Source organism: Muscardinus avellanarius (assembly GCF_963383645.1).
Source record: "Muscardinus avellanarius genome assembly, chromosome: 15".
Classification (NCBI taxonomy): Eukaryota; Metazoa; Chordata; class Mammalia; order Rodentia; family Gliridae; genus Muscardinus; species Muscardinus avellanarius.
Window position 1 is genome coordinate 56,349,308 of NC_137801.1, and position 13,104 is coordinate 56,362,411.

General features: G+C 41.3%; 1 protein-coding gene across 3 annotated transcripts in view; it reads left to right on the forward strand.

Annotated features, from left to right (window-relative positions):
• Nucleotides 1-366: 366 nt before the first annotated feature.
• SANBR (SANT and BTB domain regulator of CSR) overlaps nucleotides 367-13,104 on the forward strand; it is a gene marked incomplete at both ends in the record, with an annotated part of 69,049 nt that continues 56,311 nt past the window's right edge. For 2 of the 3 annotated variants that reach the window (XM_080712039.1, XM_080712041.1), the window contains 3 exons: nucleotides 367-516; nucleotides 8,007-8,193; nucleotides 10,802-10,895. In XM_080712039.1, the coding sequence (XP_080568165.1) occupies nucleotides 367-516; nucleotides 8,007-8,193; nucleotides 10,802-10,895 (431 nt within the window). The remainder of the gene's footprint in view (nucleotides 517-8,006; nucleotides 8,194-10,801; nucleotides 10,896-13,104) is intronic. The other variant, XM_080712040.1, reaches the window with a different exon arrangement.

The window sequence follows — 13,104 nt, forward strand, 5'->3', positions numbered from 1 at the left end:
GTGTGTGTGTGTGTGTGTGTGTGTGTGTGTGTGTGTGTGTGTTTGTATGTGTGTATTTGCAGGCCTGGAGATGGAACCCAGGGGTATTCTACCTCTGAGCTATGCCCCCTGCCCTATTTTTTATTCTTTATTTTGAAACAAGGGTCTCAGTAAGTTGTGGAGGGCCTCACTAAGTAGCTGAGGCTATCGACGAACTGTCATCCTCAGGCCTCAGCCTCCTGAATGCTGGGATTACAAGCATGCGCCACCATGCCCAGCCTTTTAGATAATTTTTAAGACTGTATTATAGCTAATGTGTAATGTTTTGAAAACATTTGGATTTCAGAGATAAAGCTATTTTTTTCTCTCTGTCTCTAGTTCCAAAAGATGAGTCGTGGTTATTCAGAAAACAATAATTTCCTGAACAATAACAACCAAATGGTATTGGACATGATCCTTTATCCATTAATTGGAATCCCTCAGACCATCAACTGGGAAACTGTGGCAAGGCTTGTGCCTGGATTAACACCCAAAGAAGTAAGTAACAATATCTTCTGAATAAAGTCTGCTCTCTTCTGAAAAAAATCAGAAAAAGTGAGCAATTAATTTTTTTCTTGTAGTACTGGGAATGGAACCCAGGGATATGCTCACCTTTGAGCTATTCCCTCCCAGCCCTATTTTATTCCCCCTGTTTTGAAACAGCATCTCACTGTCTCACGTCCTCCTGTCTCAGCCTCTCAAGTACTGGGATTTTAAGAGTGTCTGGCTTAAAAGTGAATAATTTGAAGAAACAACTGAGAAAAAAGTTTTTGAGTTTTACTTATACATGTGGAGATAAAAATACTGTATGTATATATCTCTATGATTGACTTAGATGCATATATGAATGTCTATATATGTGAGATAAACTGTATAAATCATGTAATATTTTAAACCACCTGATATCTTTGAAGTCAGTTTTTCTCAGTTTCTCTCTTTTGAACCCATGGGCACCCTACCACTGAGTTACATTCCCAGACCTTTTTATGTTTTATTTTACTAAGTTGCCCAGGCTGGCTTCAAACTCACAATCCTCCTGTCTCAGCCTTTCAAGTACTGTGATCACAGGTTTGTACCACCGCACCTGGCTCAACTTTTCTTTAACCTACTGGGAAGCCTTATTTTGTATCATCATATTATTTGCTTTCACATGACACTAATGAATCTCTCCTCTACCAGGTTCCTTTCCTACCTTGTCGTCGTCATCATTGTCGTCATCTTCTTCTTTTTGTGGTTCTAGGGATGGAACTCAGGGGCAGTCTACCTCTGAGCTATGTCCCCAGTCCTATTTTTTAGTCTTTTTCTTTTTTTATATACTTTTTTAAAAATTTTTTATTGGTGCACTGTATTCATACATCATAGTGGGATACAAAAAATCTTTTGTAGACATACATGCACACATCGCCCAGTCAACCCCCACCTGATCCCCACCCCATTCCCTCCCCATCCCTCCTTCCCATGCTTGGCTTAGTGGTTGACATCTAGTATTATAGCAATTTTTCTAAAATTAAAAATGATAATCTCACATAACAGTTTCATTTGTCAGATACCAAGCTTTTGATAACTTAAAGATAACATTTCAATATTTCTTTTTGCTTTCTTTCTTACCAGAGAATATTTTTTTCTTTTTTTTTTTTTAGGTGAAACTATCATATATTTATTTTTCAGAAAAAAAATCTATCCTAATATGGAATATGGACTCTAGATACCCAAAACGATCTCGAAAAAGAACAAAGCTAGAAGATATATATTTTCTGATTTCAAACCATATAAAGCTACAATAATTGAAACAATGTAGTACTGTTCTAAAGGCAGATATATAAACCATTGGAGTTAAATAAAAGCCTAGAGCTAAATTCTTCCATATATTGTCAAGTTATTTTTGACAAGGTTTCCATGAACTATTGGTGGAGGAAATAATAATCTTTTAACTAAATATTGTTGAAAAATAATAATTACAAGCCGGGCGTGCTGGCGCACGCTTGTAATCCCCGCACTTGGGAGGCAGAGACAGGAGGATCGCGCAGGTTCGAAGCCAGCCGCGGGCCCTGGCTTAGGAGACCCTGTTTCCAAATAAAAATGTAAAAATAGGTCTGGGAGTGTAGCCCGGAGATAGAAGGGCTTCCAGGAACCCCAGTACCACCAAAAAAATAAAAAAATAATAATAATAATAATAATAATAATTACATGAAAAAGAGTAAAATTGGACCCTTACCTAACCCCATATACAAATATTAACTCAAAATAGATAAAAGACCTAAATATAAATCTTAAGACTATAAACTTTTAGAAGAAAATCTGGGTCATAAAACCTCACAACATTGAAATTGGCAGTGATTTCTTGGATATGATTTCAATGGCACAGGCAACAGAAGAGTATACAAACTCCCTAAAAAATAAAAAATATTGTATATCCAAAGACAATGTAAACAGAGTTAAAAGTTACTGATAGAATGGGAGAAAATATTTCCAAATGCTATATCTGAAGGTATATTAATATTCCAACTAGAAATCCTAAAAATTAACAACAATAAAGGCAAACAATACCATTTAGAGATAGGTAAAAGACTAACATAAATAATGAATCTCCACAGATAACCAATCTTAGTTGTCTGTTGGATGGAAAATCTTGTTTCTCTGGTTCTGGTGTGTGTTACCTATTTCTTCTTTGTAGTTAATCTCTTTGAGTATTTTCTCTAGCGCTGGTTTTGAAGACATAAATTCCTTCAGTTTTTGTTTGTCATGGAAGCTTCTTATTTCTCCATCTAATTTGATAGAAAGTTTTGCTGGGTAGGAAATTTTTGGCTGGAAGTTGTTTTCTTTCAGAGTTTGGTATATGTTATTCCAAGCCCTTCTGGTTCTCATGACTTGGTCTGGGAAGTCTGGAGTGATTCTAATTGGTTTGCCTCTGAATGTCACTTGGCCCTTTGTTTTTGTTGCCTTTAAGATTCACTGCTTGGCTTCCACATTGGTCATTTTGACAATTATGTGGCGTGGAGATCCTCTTCTCCGATCCTGTCTAAAGGGAGTTCTATAAGTTTCCTGGACCTGTGTATCGACCTCTTGCTCTATGTTTGGAAAGTTTTCTGCTATTATTTCCTTGAAGAGATTGTTGATCCCTTTGGTTTCACCTTCTTTTCCCTCCTCTATTCCAATTATTCTTAGGTTAGCTCTCTTAAAATGGACCCATATTTCTTCAATGTCAGATTTCAGCAGTTGGATTTTTTTTTCTAGATTAGAAACTATGCATTCATTTTTGGATTGATCATCTTCTAAGAGCGAGATTCTATTCTCCATGTGGTCTAATCGGTTGTTTGTACTTTGAATTGAGGCATCCTTTATCTCTTTTTGGCTCTCTCTGAATTCTTTTCGAAACACCTCTATTATTTCTACAGTTATTTTCCTGATTTGGTCTTCTAGAAATCTCTGAATTTCTGTTTTATCGGGTTCTGATGTTACAGGGTTGTGGGCATTCATTGCTCCATTGTTATTCCTCTTTCCCATGATTTCAGAAGTTTGTGCCTTCTCTGGGTTCTTCCCTTGGGTCACTACGACTTCACTTAAGGTGCTCTGGATATCGAGTCTGTGGTATCTCAGACCCCACTACTCCTTTACTGGCTTATATCGCAGAGTCTCAGACCCAGGGAGTCGATAGAGGCTGCTTTAGACTATGGGGGGTGCTAGGTTGGGCTTTCTCTTATGGTGTAATATCTCTGCCACCGCCACTCCCCTACTGGGTCAAGTCCCTGGGAGTGCAGTACTGCGATTTCTCCTATGGGGCCCGCAATTTGACTCACTGTTGTTGAGTACGCAGATGGAGCTGTAGTGGACTCGGTGAATTCGCTGCTGCTGCCGCCAGTGGCAATATGGCGCCACTGCCACACCCTCTGCCATGAGGCTGGTGTATTTCTTCTATGGTTTTGAGCTCCGCCATGAGTCCCTCGGCTCGCTGTCCGCCACTTCTCTCTGGAGCCTGGTGGGCTGTTGAGTGTGTTGGTCTGTAGGCCTAGCCGTCCGGTGAACTCGCCGCTGCTGCCAGCAGTAAGGCGCTGCTGCCGCGTCCTCTAGTGTGATGCCGGTGTATCTCCTCTGTGGCTCTGAGCTTCATTCTGAGTCCCCCTCCTCTCTGGAGCCTGGTGATTTTTTTGTTTCTCTGGTGATGGTGTTTTCTGGCTATGAAAGGCGCTGATTTTGTGGTAATGGAGATTGGTTGTTAGCGGGGCTCATAAGCCCCACTTTTCTTGGTTGCCATCTTCCCGGAAGTCACCCCTCAGTCTTTTTTCTTTTTCTTTTTTTTTTCTTTTTTTTTTTTTCTGAAACAGGGTCTCACTGAGTTGCAAAAGGCCTCATTAAGTAACCGAGGCTGTCTGTTAATTACCATCCTCCAGGTCTCTGTCTCCCTACTGCTGGGATTACAAGCATGCACCACCATGCCCAGCTGCTGCTGCTGCTGCTGCTGCTGCTTCTCCTCTTTCTCCTCCTCCTCTTCCTCCTCCTTCTCCCCCTCCTCTTCCTCCTCCTCCCTCCTTCTCTTCCTCACCATGGACAATTAAAATTCTTTGTGGTACCAATTTAACTGTAAACAGAAAAGCAAATGGGCACTGAATTGTTCTTCCTGATAATCTAAATGATTTATTAAAGTTATCCTCAGAATCAAAACTTAAAATATAATGAGTCTTAGAGGGAACTTATATATTCCTGTTAATTCAACCATGAACACTTAGCTTGAAAAACACTGACCCTGCAGTTTTTGCTGCTATAAGAAATCCTACCTGGCGTAGTGGCGCACACTTGTAATCCCAGTACTTGGGAGGCTGATACAAGAGGATCACAGGTTCACAGCAAGCCTCAGCTACTTAATGAGGCCCTCTGCAACTTAGTGAGACCTTGTTTCAAAATAAAGAATAAAAAATAGGTCTGGGGGTATATCTTGTAGGTAGAATGCTCCTTGGTTCAATCCTAGTACCACACACACAAAAAAATCCTAAAGTGGGTGAATCATCTTTGCATTTTAGAAGTCGTTATGACATTAGTGATTTTCTCCAATAGTTTTTAAGCATATTTCTCACTGCCTGGCCTTTTATTTTTTATTTTTTTATTGGTGCATTGTAATCATACATCACATTGGAATACAAGACTTGAGAGGATATACAAGCACATATCATTCAATTAGCCCTCATCCAATCCTCATCCCATCCCCACCCCTCGATCCCATGCTTGATTGGTGATTATCTTTGATACATTTGTTTATGTACCTCCTGAGTTTTAAAGAGGTTCCATCCCCCCCCCATCCCATCCCCTCTGATTGATCACCTTGCTTCACTATTGGGCCCTTTCTATAACTCGACCTCCTCTTGTTACCCCTTTCCTCCTAGTTATTGCTAATGAGGAGAAGCATCTGGTTTTTATTTTCTGTGATATTTCTCTGTGCATGCCACATTGCAAGTTCTGATCCCACTCTTGATGGCCCCAGTAGTGGCCTGGCCACCCAGAGAACTCTGATCCTGACCTTGCTGGCTCCAGCACCGGCCTTGCCTCATGGGAGGCCCCGATTCTGACCTCGCTGGCACCCACACCGGCCTAACCCCTCGGCTGGTTCCAATCCCAGCCTCGGAGGCCCCAGCACTGGCCTTGCCTCAAGGCAGGCTCCGATCCCAGCCTCATTGACCCTTGCACCGGCCTAATCCCTCAGCAGGCTCCTATCCTGGCCTCGGAGGCCCCAGCACCGGCCTTGCCTCAAGGAAGGCTCCAATCCCAGCCTCGCTGGCCCTGGCACCAGCCTTACCCCTCGGCGGGCTCCAATCCAGGCCTCAGAGGCCCCAGCACCGGCCTTGCCTCATGGCAGGTGACAATCCCAGCCTTGCTGGCCCCAGCACTGGCCTAATCCATCAGCAGGCTCCGATCCCAGCCTCGGAGGCCCCAGCACCAGCCTTGCCTCACAGCAGGCTCTGATCCCGGCCTTACTGACCCTGACACCAAACTAACCCCTCGGCAGGCTTCGATCCCCGCCTTAGAGGCCTCAGTAGCAGCCTTGCCTCATGGCGGGCTCCGATCCCAACCTCGCTGGCCCCGGCACCAGCCTAACCCCTCGGCAGCTTCTGATCCTGGCCTCGGAGGCCCCAGCATCGGCCTTGCCTCAAGGCAGGCTCCGATCCTGGCCTCACTGGCCCCGGCACTGGCCTAACCTCTCAGCAGGCTCCGATCCTGGCCTTGGAGAAAGGGTCTCACTAAGTTGCTGAAGGTCTCTGCTGGCCTCGATCCTCCTATCTCAGCCTCCCAAGCGCTAGGATGACAGGTGTGCACCACCACGCTGGCCTTTTATACACATGCAGTGTGTGTCAAATCAGTGAATAAATCAAGTTCTGCCCTCATACAGCTGAAAAAACCCACAGAAATTACTTGTCCTCAGCTGTATTATAGGCCTTTGTGAAATAATAAGGGAATTTATTATTTAGTGTGTATCCTCACTTTCTTTTTTTTTTTTTTTTTTTTTTTGGTGGTACTAGGGATGGAACCCAAGAGTCTTCTACCTCCGGGCTACACTCCCAGACCTATTTTATATTTTATTTGAAAACAGGATCTCTTAAACCAGCTGAGGCTGGCATCAAACCTGCGCGATCCTCCTGTCCCAGCCTCCCAAGCACAAGGATTACAAGTATGCGCCACCATGCCTGGATCCTCACTTTCTGATTTATATTTTGTTATCTTTTGGATTTTTATGTTAGGTTTCAAAACAAAAACTGTTGAATACATTTATTTTTCCAACTTTTTAGTATAAACACTTTCAAACATGTAGAAAAGTTAAAAGAATAGTACAATTCTCGTTCCCTTACATAGGTTCAATAATTCTAGTATTTGATCTCTTTTAAAAGTTAACCTAAAGCCTGGCCTAGAAGCGCACGCTTGTAATCCCAGTACTTGGGAGGCTGAGACAGAAGGATCACAGGTTCAAGGACAGCCTCAGCATGCAGTGAGACTCTCATCAACCTAGCAAGACCTTGTTTCAGAATAAAAATTAAAAAATATAGAGCTGAGTGTGGTGATACATGCTTCTAATCTCAGCATTCGTGAGGCTGAAACCAGAGGATCGCAGTTGACGAACAGCCTCAGCTACTTATGCCCTCTGCAACTTAGTGGGACTGTTTCAAAATAAAAAAATAGGGGAGGGGTTGTAGCTCAGAGATCAAATGCCCCTGGGTTCCATCTCTAGACCCATACACACACACACACACACACACACACAAAATATATATATATATATATATACACACACACACACACAAAACACACACACACAAAAATACACACACACAAAAATACACACACACACATATACACATATACACACATATATGTGCCTTGGAGTATAGTTCAGAAGTAAAATGCCTCCTTCAGGTTTAATCCCCAGTACCACATATACACACAAAAGTCAACCTAAACTGTGCATGGTGGCACACACTTGTAATCCCAGTACTTGGGAGGCTGAGACAAGAGGATCACCGGTTTGTGGCCAGCCTCTGAAATTTAGTGAGACCTGCCACAACTTAATGAGATCCTGTTTAAAAATAAAAATAAAATAAAATTGGGCTAGGGGTGGAGCTCAGAGGTAGAATGCCTCTGCATTTCATCCCCAGCACTATACACACACACACACACACACACACACACACACACACACACGTGATTATTGGAAAATGCCTTCAAATGGAGGACAGGAAAATATATTCTTTTTAAGCTGGACATGGTCATGCACACTTGTAATCCCAGCAATTGGGAGGCTGAGAGAGGAGGATCGCGATTCGTGGACAGCCTCAGCTATTTAGGCCCTTTGCAACTCAGGAAGACCCTGTTTCAAAATAAAGAATTAGAAAAAAAAAGGGCTGGGGGTGTAGTTCAGAGGTAGAATGACCCTGCGTTCCATCCCCAGTACTGCAAAAAAATATATTTTTTAATTTGATACCATTTGTTTTCATTTTATTTTATGACAGTGTGCAAAAAGGTTTGATGAGCTGAAGAGCAGTGGAAGCTCACCTGTTGACAACCAGTATAACCCTGTCGTGGCAGCTGGAGAGAGTCCTGTTGAAACTCTAGCCACATACATCAGATCCTCCCTGCTTGACACTCAGGGAGATTTTCAGGAGACTCCACTGAGTCAGGATGCAGTTTCCAAGACAGGTAACGTTTTAAAATAAAATGCAGTACTTGTCTTTATGATATTTCTGTGAAATTTTATTCATTGCAATAAACTTTTCTCTTTGTTTAAAGGCTAATGTTAACATTACTATGCAAATCTAATAGTATCTGTATCTTTCTGATTTTTTTTTTTTTTGTGGAACCCAGGGACTTTTCTTTTCTTTTTCTCTCTTTCTTTTTTCTTTCTTTCTTTCTTTCTTTCTTTCTTTCTTTCTTTTCTTTTCTTTTTTTTTTTTTTTTTTTTTTTGTGGTACTGGGGTTCCTGGAAGCCCTTCTACCTCCGGGCTACACTCCCAGACCTATTTTATATTTTTTTAAAATTTGGAAACAGGGTCTTTTAAGCCAGCACGGCTGGCTTCGAACCTGAGCGATCCTCCTGTCTCCACCTCCCAAACACGGGGATTACAAGTGTGCGCCACCACGCCTGGCTACCCAGGGGCTTTTCTACCTCCGGGCTATTCTCCCAGCCCTATTTTATACTTTATTTGGAAACAGGGTCTTACTAAATTGCTGAGAGCTTCACTAGTTCCAGCTCCAGCTGAGGCTGGCTTGGAACCTGTGTGATCCTCCTGTCTCAGCTTCCCTGGCACTGGGATTACAACTATGTGCCACCACGCCAGGCTCTTTCTAAATTTAAAAAATTGTAATTTCTTTGTCTTTTTTTTTTTTTTTTTTGTGGTACTGAGGTTCCTGGAAACCCTTCTACCTCCGGGCTACACTCCCAGACCTATTTTATATTTTTATTTGGAAACAGGGTCTTTTAAGCCAGCACAGCTGGCTTGGAACCTGCAAAATCCTGTCTCCATCTCCCAAGCGCGGGCATTACAAGCATACGCCACCATGCCCAGCTCTTTGTCATATTTTAAAAACTTTTTAGATGTTAATATATGTCAAACTACCTCCAAAACCAAAATCTTTATTATTTCTATGAATATTCTTTGTGTGTGTGTGTGGTACTGGGGATGAAACCCAGGAGCATTCTACCTCCAAACTATACTCCTAGCCCTATTTTAATCTTTATTTTGAAACAGCGTCTCACTAAATTGCTGAGAGCCTCCCTAAACTGCTGGGGCTAGCATTGAACTTGCGATCCTTCTGTCTCAGCCTCCCAAATACAATATTCATTTATTGGCCTATATATTTTACTTTTCTTTTTTCTTTCTTTCTTTTTTTTTTCTTTGCGGGTCTGGAGATGGAACCCAGGGGCATTCGACCTCTGAGCTACACCCCTCGCCCTAGTTTTTTTATTCTTTATTTTGAAACAGGGTCTCACTGAGTTGCAGAGGGCCTCATTAAGTAGCCGAGGCTGTCCGCAAACCACGATCCTCCAGTCTCAGCCTCCGGAATGCTGGGATTACAAGCGTGCACCACCACGCTCGACTACTACTTTTTTTTTTTTTCCTGACCGAGAGAATCTTACTGATCTCTCACATAACTTTTTTTATACCTACTTTTTTTTTTGTGTGTGTGTGTGTGTGTGTGGTACTGGGGTTCCTGGAAACCCTTCTATCTCTGGGCCACACTCCCAGACACCTATTTTTATATTTTTATTTGGAAACAGGGTCTCTTAAGCCAGCAAGGCTGGCTTCGAACCTGTGTGATCCTCCTGTCTCCGCTTCCCAAGCACGGGGATTACAAGCGTGCGCCACCACGCCCAGCTTATACCTACTTTTTACTGCTTATGATAACAGTAGACTCAAGTAACACAAAGGCAATGTAGAAGAGATGTTTGAGGGTTATTATTTTTTTTTCCGAAGCTAGGATTGAACCTAGGGGTATTCTACCTGCAAGTTACACTCCCAGCTCTATTTTTAATTCTTCTTTTTTTTTTTTTTTTTTTTTTTTTGCGGGTCTGGGGATGGAACCCAGGGGCATTCGACCTCCAAGCTACACCCCCTGCCCTATTTTTTATTCTTTATTTTGAAACCGGGTCTCACTGAGTTGCAGAGGGCCTCACTAAGTAGCTGAGGCTGTCTGTGAACCGCGATCGTCCAGGTCTCAGCCTCCTGAATGCTGGGATTACAAACGTGCGCCACCACGCCCGGCAATTCTTTATTATTTTAAAACAGAGTCCCACAAAGTTGCAGAGGCCTTACTAGTTGCTGGCCGTGAACCTGTGATCCTGTCTCCGCCTCCCATGTACTGGGATTACAAGAGTACGCCACTATGCCAGGTCTAGAAGAAATGTTTTCTGAAATTGTATTGGGAAAAACTGTTTTTTAAAAATCCTCAAAATGTACTGAGTTAATCTTAGCAGCAGCAATCAGTATTGAGATAAAAATTTAATTCAGAAAAGAAAACTATGCTGTTGGTATAAGGACATTTGACCCATTTGTACATTCACATCAGTGTTTTTTGAAATCTTCATTGTAACATTAGCAATTTGTGATTCATTTTTATACTGTTTCTCCCATATGCCTTTTAAATACTAGTATTATATGAGAAATGCCACCAGCCAAATACCATCTTTAACTAGCCTTGGAAACGATGCATTTACAGTGTTACCATTTAATAAGTAAAAACCCATTCTCATTTAGAAATGCTAACATCCCCCCCTTTCTTTTTGTATGTGTCTGTTTCTGTATTTAAGGAAGACATAGTATAGCTTCCACAAGGAATTGTTCTTCAGAAAGTGAAAATTGTACTACTCATAATGGTGGAGAAAAGACTGAAGAATCTGAAGGGTAGGAGGATGGTTATTTGCTAGATAAGATTAATATTAAATCAACTTTAAATTATGAAATATATAATTGGTGATTATATGTATCAGTTACCATAGTTTAGGAATTTTAAATTACACAACTGATGATACCATTGGAATCACAGTTCATGTGTTGGACTATAAATTACTTAATACCTAAAATACCTAACATATGACTTATTCCTGTTATTTATAAATTAGACTACAATTTGCTTTTGTGTACATGTGTGTGTGGTACTGGGGATTGAACCCAGGAGCACTCTACAACTGAGCTACATCCCCAGCCCTGTGTTAAATTTTTTTTATTTTGAGATGGTCTTGCTAAGTTGCTAAGACTGGCCTAAAACCTGTGATCCTCTTGTCTCATCTTCCCAAATAGTGGGGTTATGGTTTTGCCAGTTTCAAAAAAAAAAAAAAGACTAGTTTATCAGTTTTTAAGTTATTTTGATATTTATAAAATTAAAAATGATATTTATTACATTAAAACTTTGAAACATAAAAGTTGGGCGTGGTGGCATATGTGTAATCCTAGTACTTGGAAGGCTGAGACAGGAGAATCACAGGTTCTCAGCCAGTCTCAACTACTTAGGCTCTCAGCAATTTAGTGAGACCCTGTTTCAAAATAAAGAATAAAAAATAGGGCTGGGTGTAGCTCAGAGGTAGAATGTCCCTGGGTTCAATCCCCAGTACTAGAAGAAAAAGAAAAACCTTTGAAACATAAATTTAAATACCCAAAGCAGCCCATGGTGGTGCAGGTTTGTAATCTCTGTGCTTGCGAGGCGGAGACAGGTTCGAAGCCAGCCTTGCTGGCTTAAGAGACTCTGTTTCCCCAAAAAAAAAAAAAAAAAAATATATATATATATATAATAGTATATATAATAGGTCTGGGAGTGTAGCCTGGAGGTAGAAGGGTTTCCAGGAACCCCAATACCACCAGAAATATAATAAATAAATTAATAAATTAATTAATACCCAAAGAATAATCTCTATGCCATTAGTTCAGCTTTCTTAAAGAAATTAGATGTAAGCCGGGCATGATGGTGCACACTTGTAATCCTAGTACTTGAGGAAGCTGATTCAGGAGGATCGCAGGTACAAAGCCACCTTTGGCAACTTAGCAAGGCTCTCAGTAATCTAGTGAGACCCTGTTTTCAAAAATAAAAAATTGGGCTTGAATATAGCTTGGAGGTGGAATGCCTCTGGGTTTAATTCTCAGCCCCCTTAAAAAAAGAAAGAAATTAGGCATATGTTTTAGAACTATTTGAATATAATTACTTATTATACAAACATCTAAAAATTAGAATCTTTTAATTATAAGTTTTGATATTTTTTCTGGTTTTGTGCATTTGTATAAAATAAACTGCATGGATTATAAATGTTCATTTTAGCCGGGCATGGTGGCGCACACTTGTAATCCCAGCATTCGGGAGGCTGAGACCGGAGGATCGTGGCTCGCGGACGGCCTCAGCTACTTAATGATGTCCTCTGCAACTTAGTAAGACCCTGTTTCAAAATTAAAGAATAAAAAATAGGGCAGGGGGTGTAGCTCAGAGGTCAAATGCCCCTGGGTTCTATCCCCAAACCTGCAAATAAATAAATAAATAAATGTTCACTTTGAGTTTGTTTGTTTTTGGTTTTTTTTGTTGTTGTTGTTTTGGTGGTCCTGGGAATGGAACCCAGGGACCTCTACCTCCAGGCTACACCTCTGAACTATTTTATATTTTATTTTGAAACAGGGTCTCACTGTGTTGCTGAGAGCCTCACTGAGTAACAGAGGCTGGCTTTGAACCTGTGCAATCCTCCTGTTTCAGCTTCCCAAGCTGGGATTACAAGCATGTGCCACCACACCTGGCATCATTTTGAGATTTTTTTTGTTGTTTTTTGTGGTTTTTTTTTTTTTTTTTTTGGTGGTACTAGGGTTCTTGGAAACCCTTCTAACCTCCGGGCTACACTCCCAGACCTATTTTTATACTTTTTTTATTTGAAAAACAGAGTCTCTTAAGCCAGTGCAGCTGGCTTCCAACCTGCGGGATCCTCCTGTCTCCGCCTCCCAAGCATGGGGATTACAAGCATGTACCACCCACGCCCAGCTTCATTTTGAGTTTTGACAAACACATACACCATATAACTGTCACCTAAATCAAGAAACAGAATATTTTCAATATCCCTGAAAGGTTCTTCCTGCACCTTTA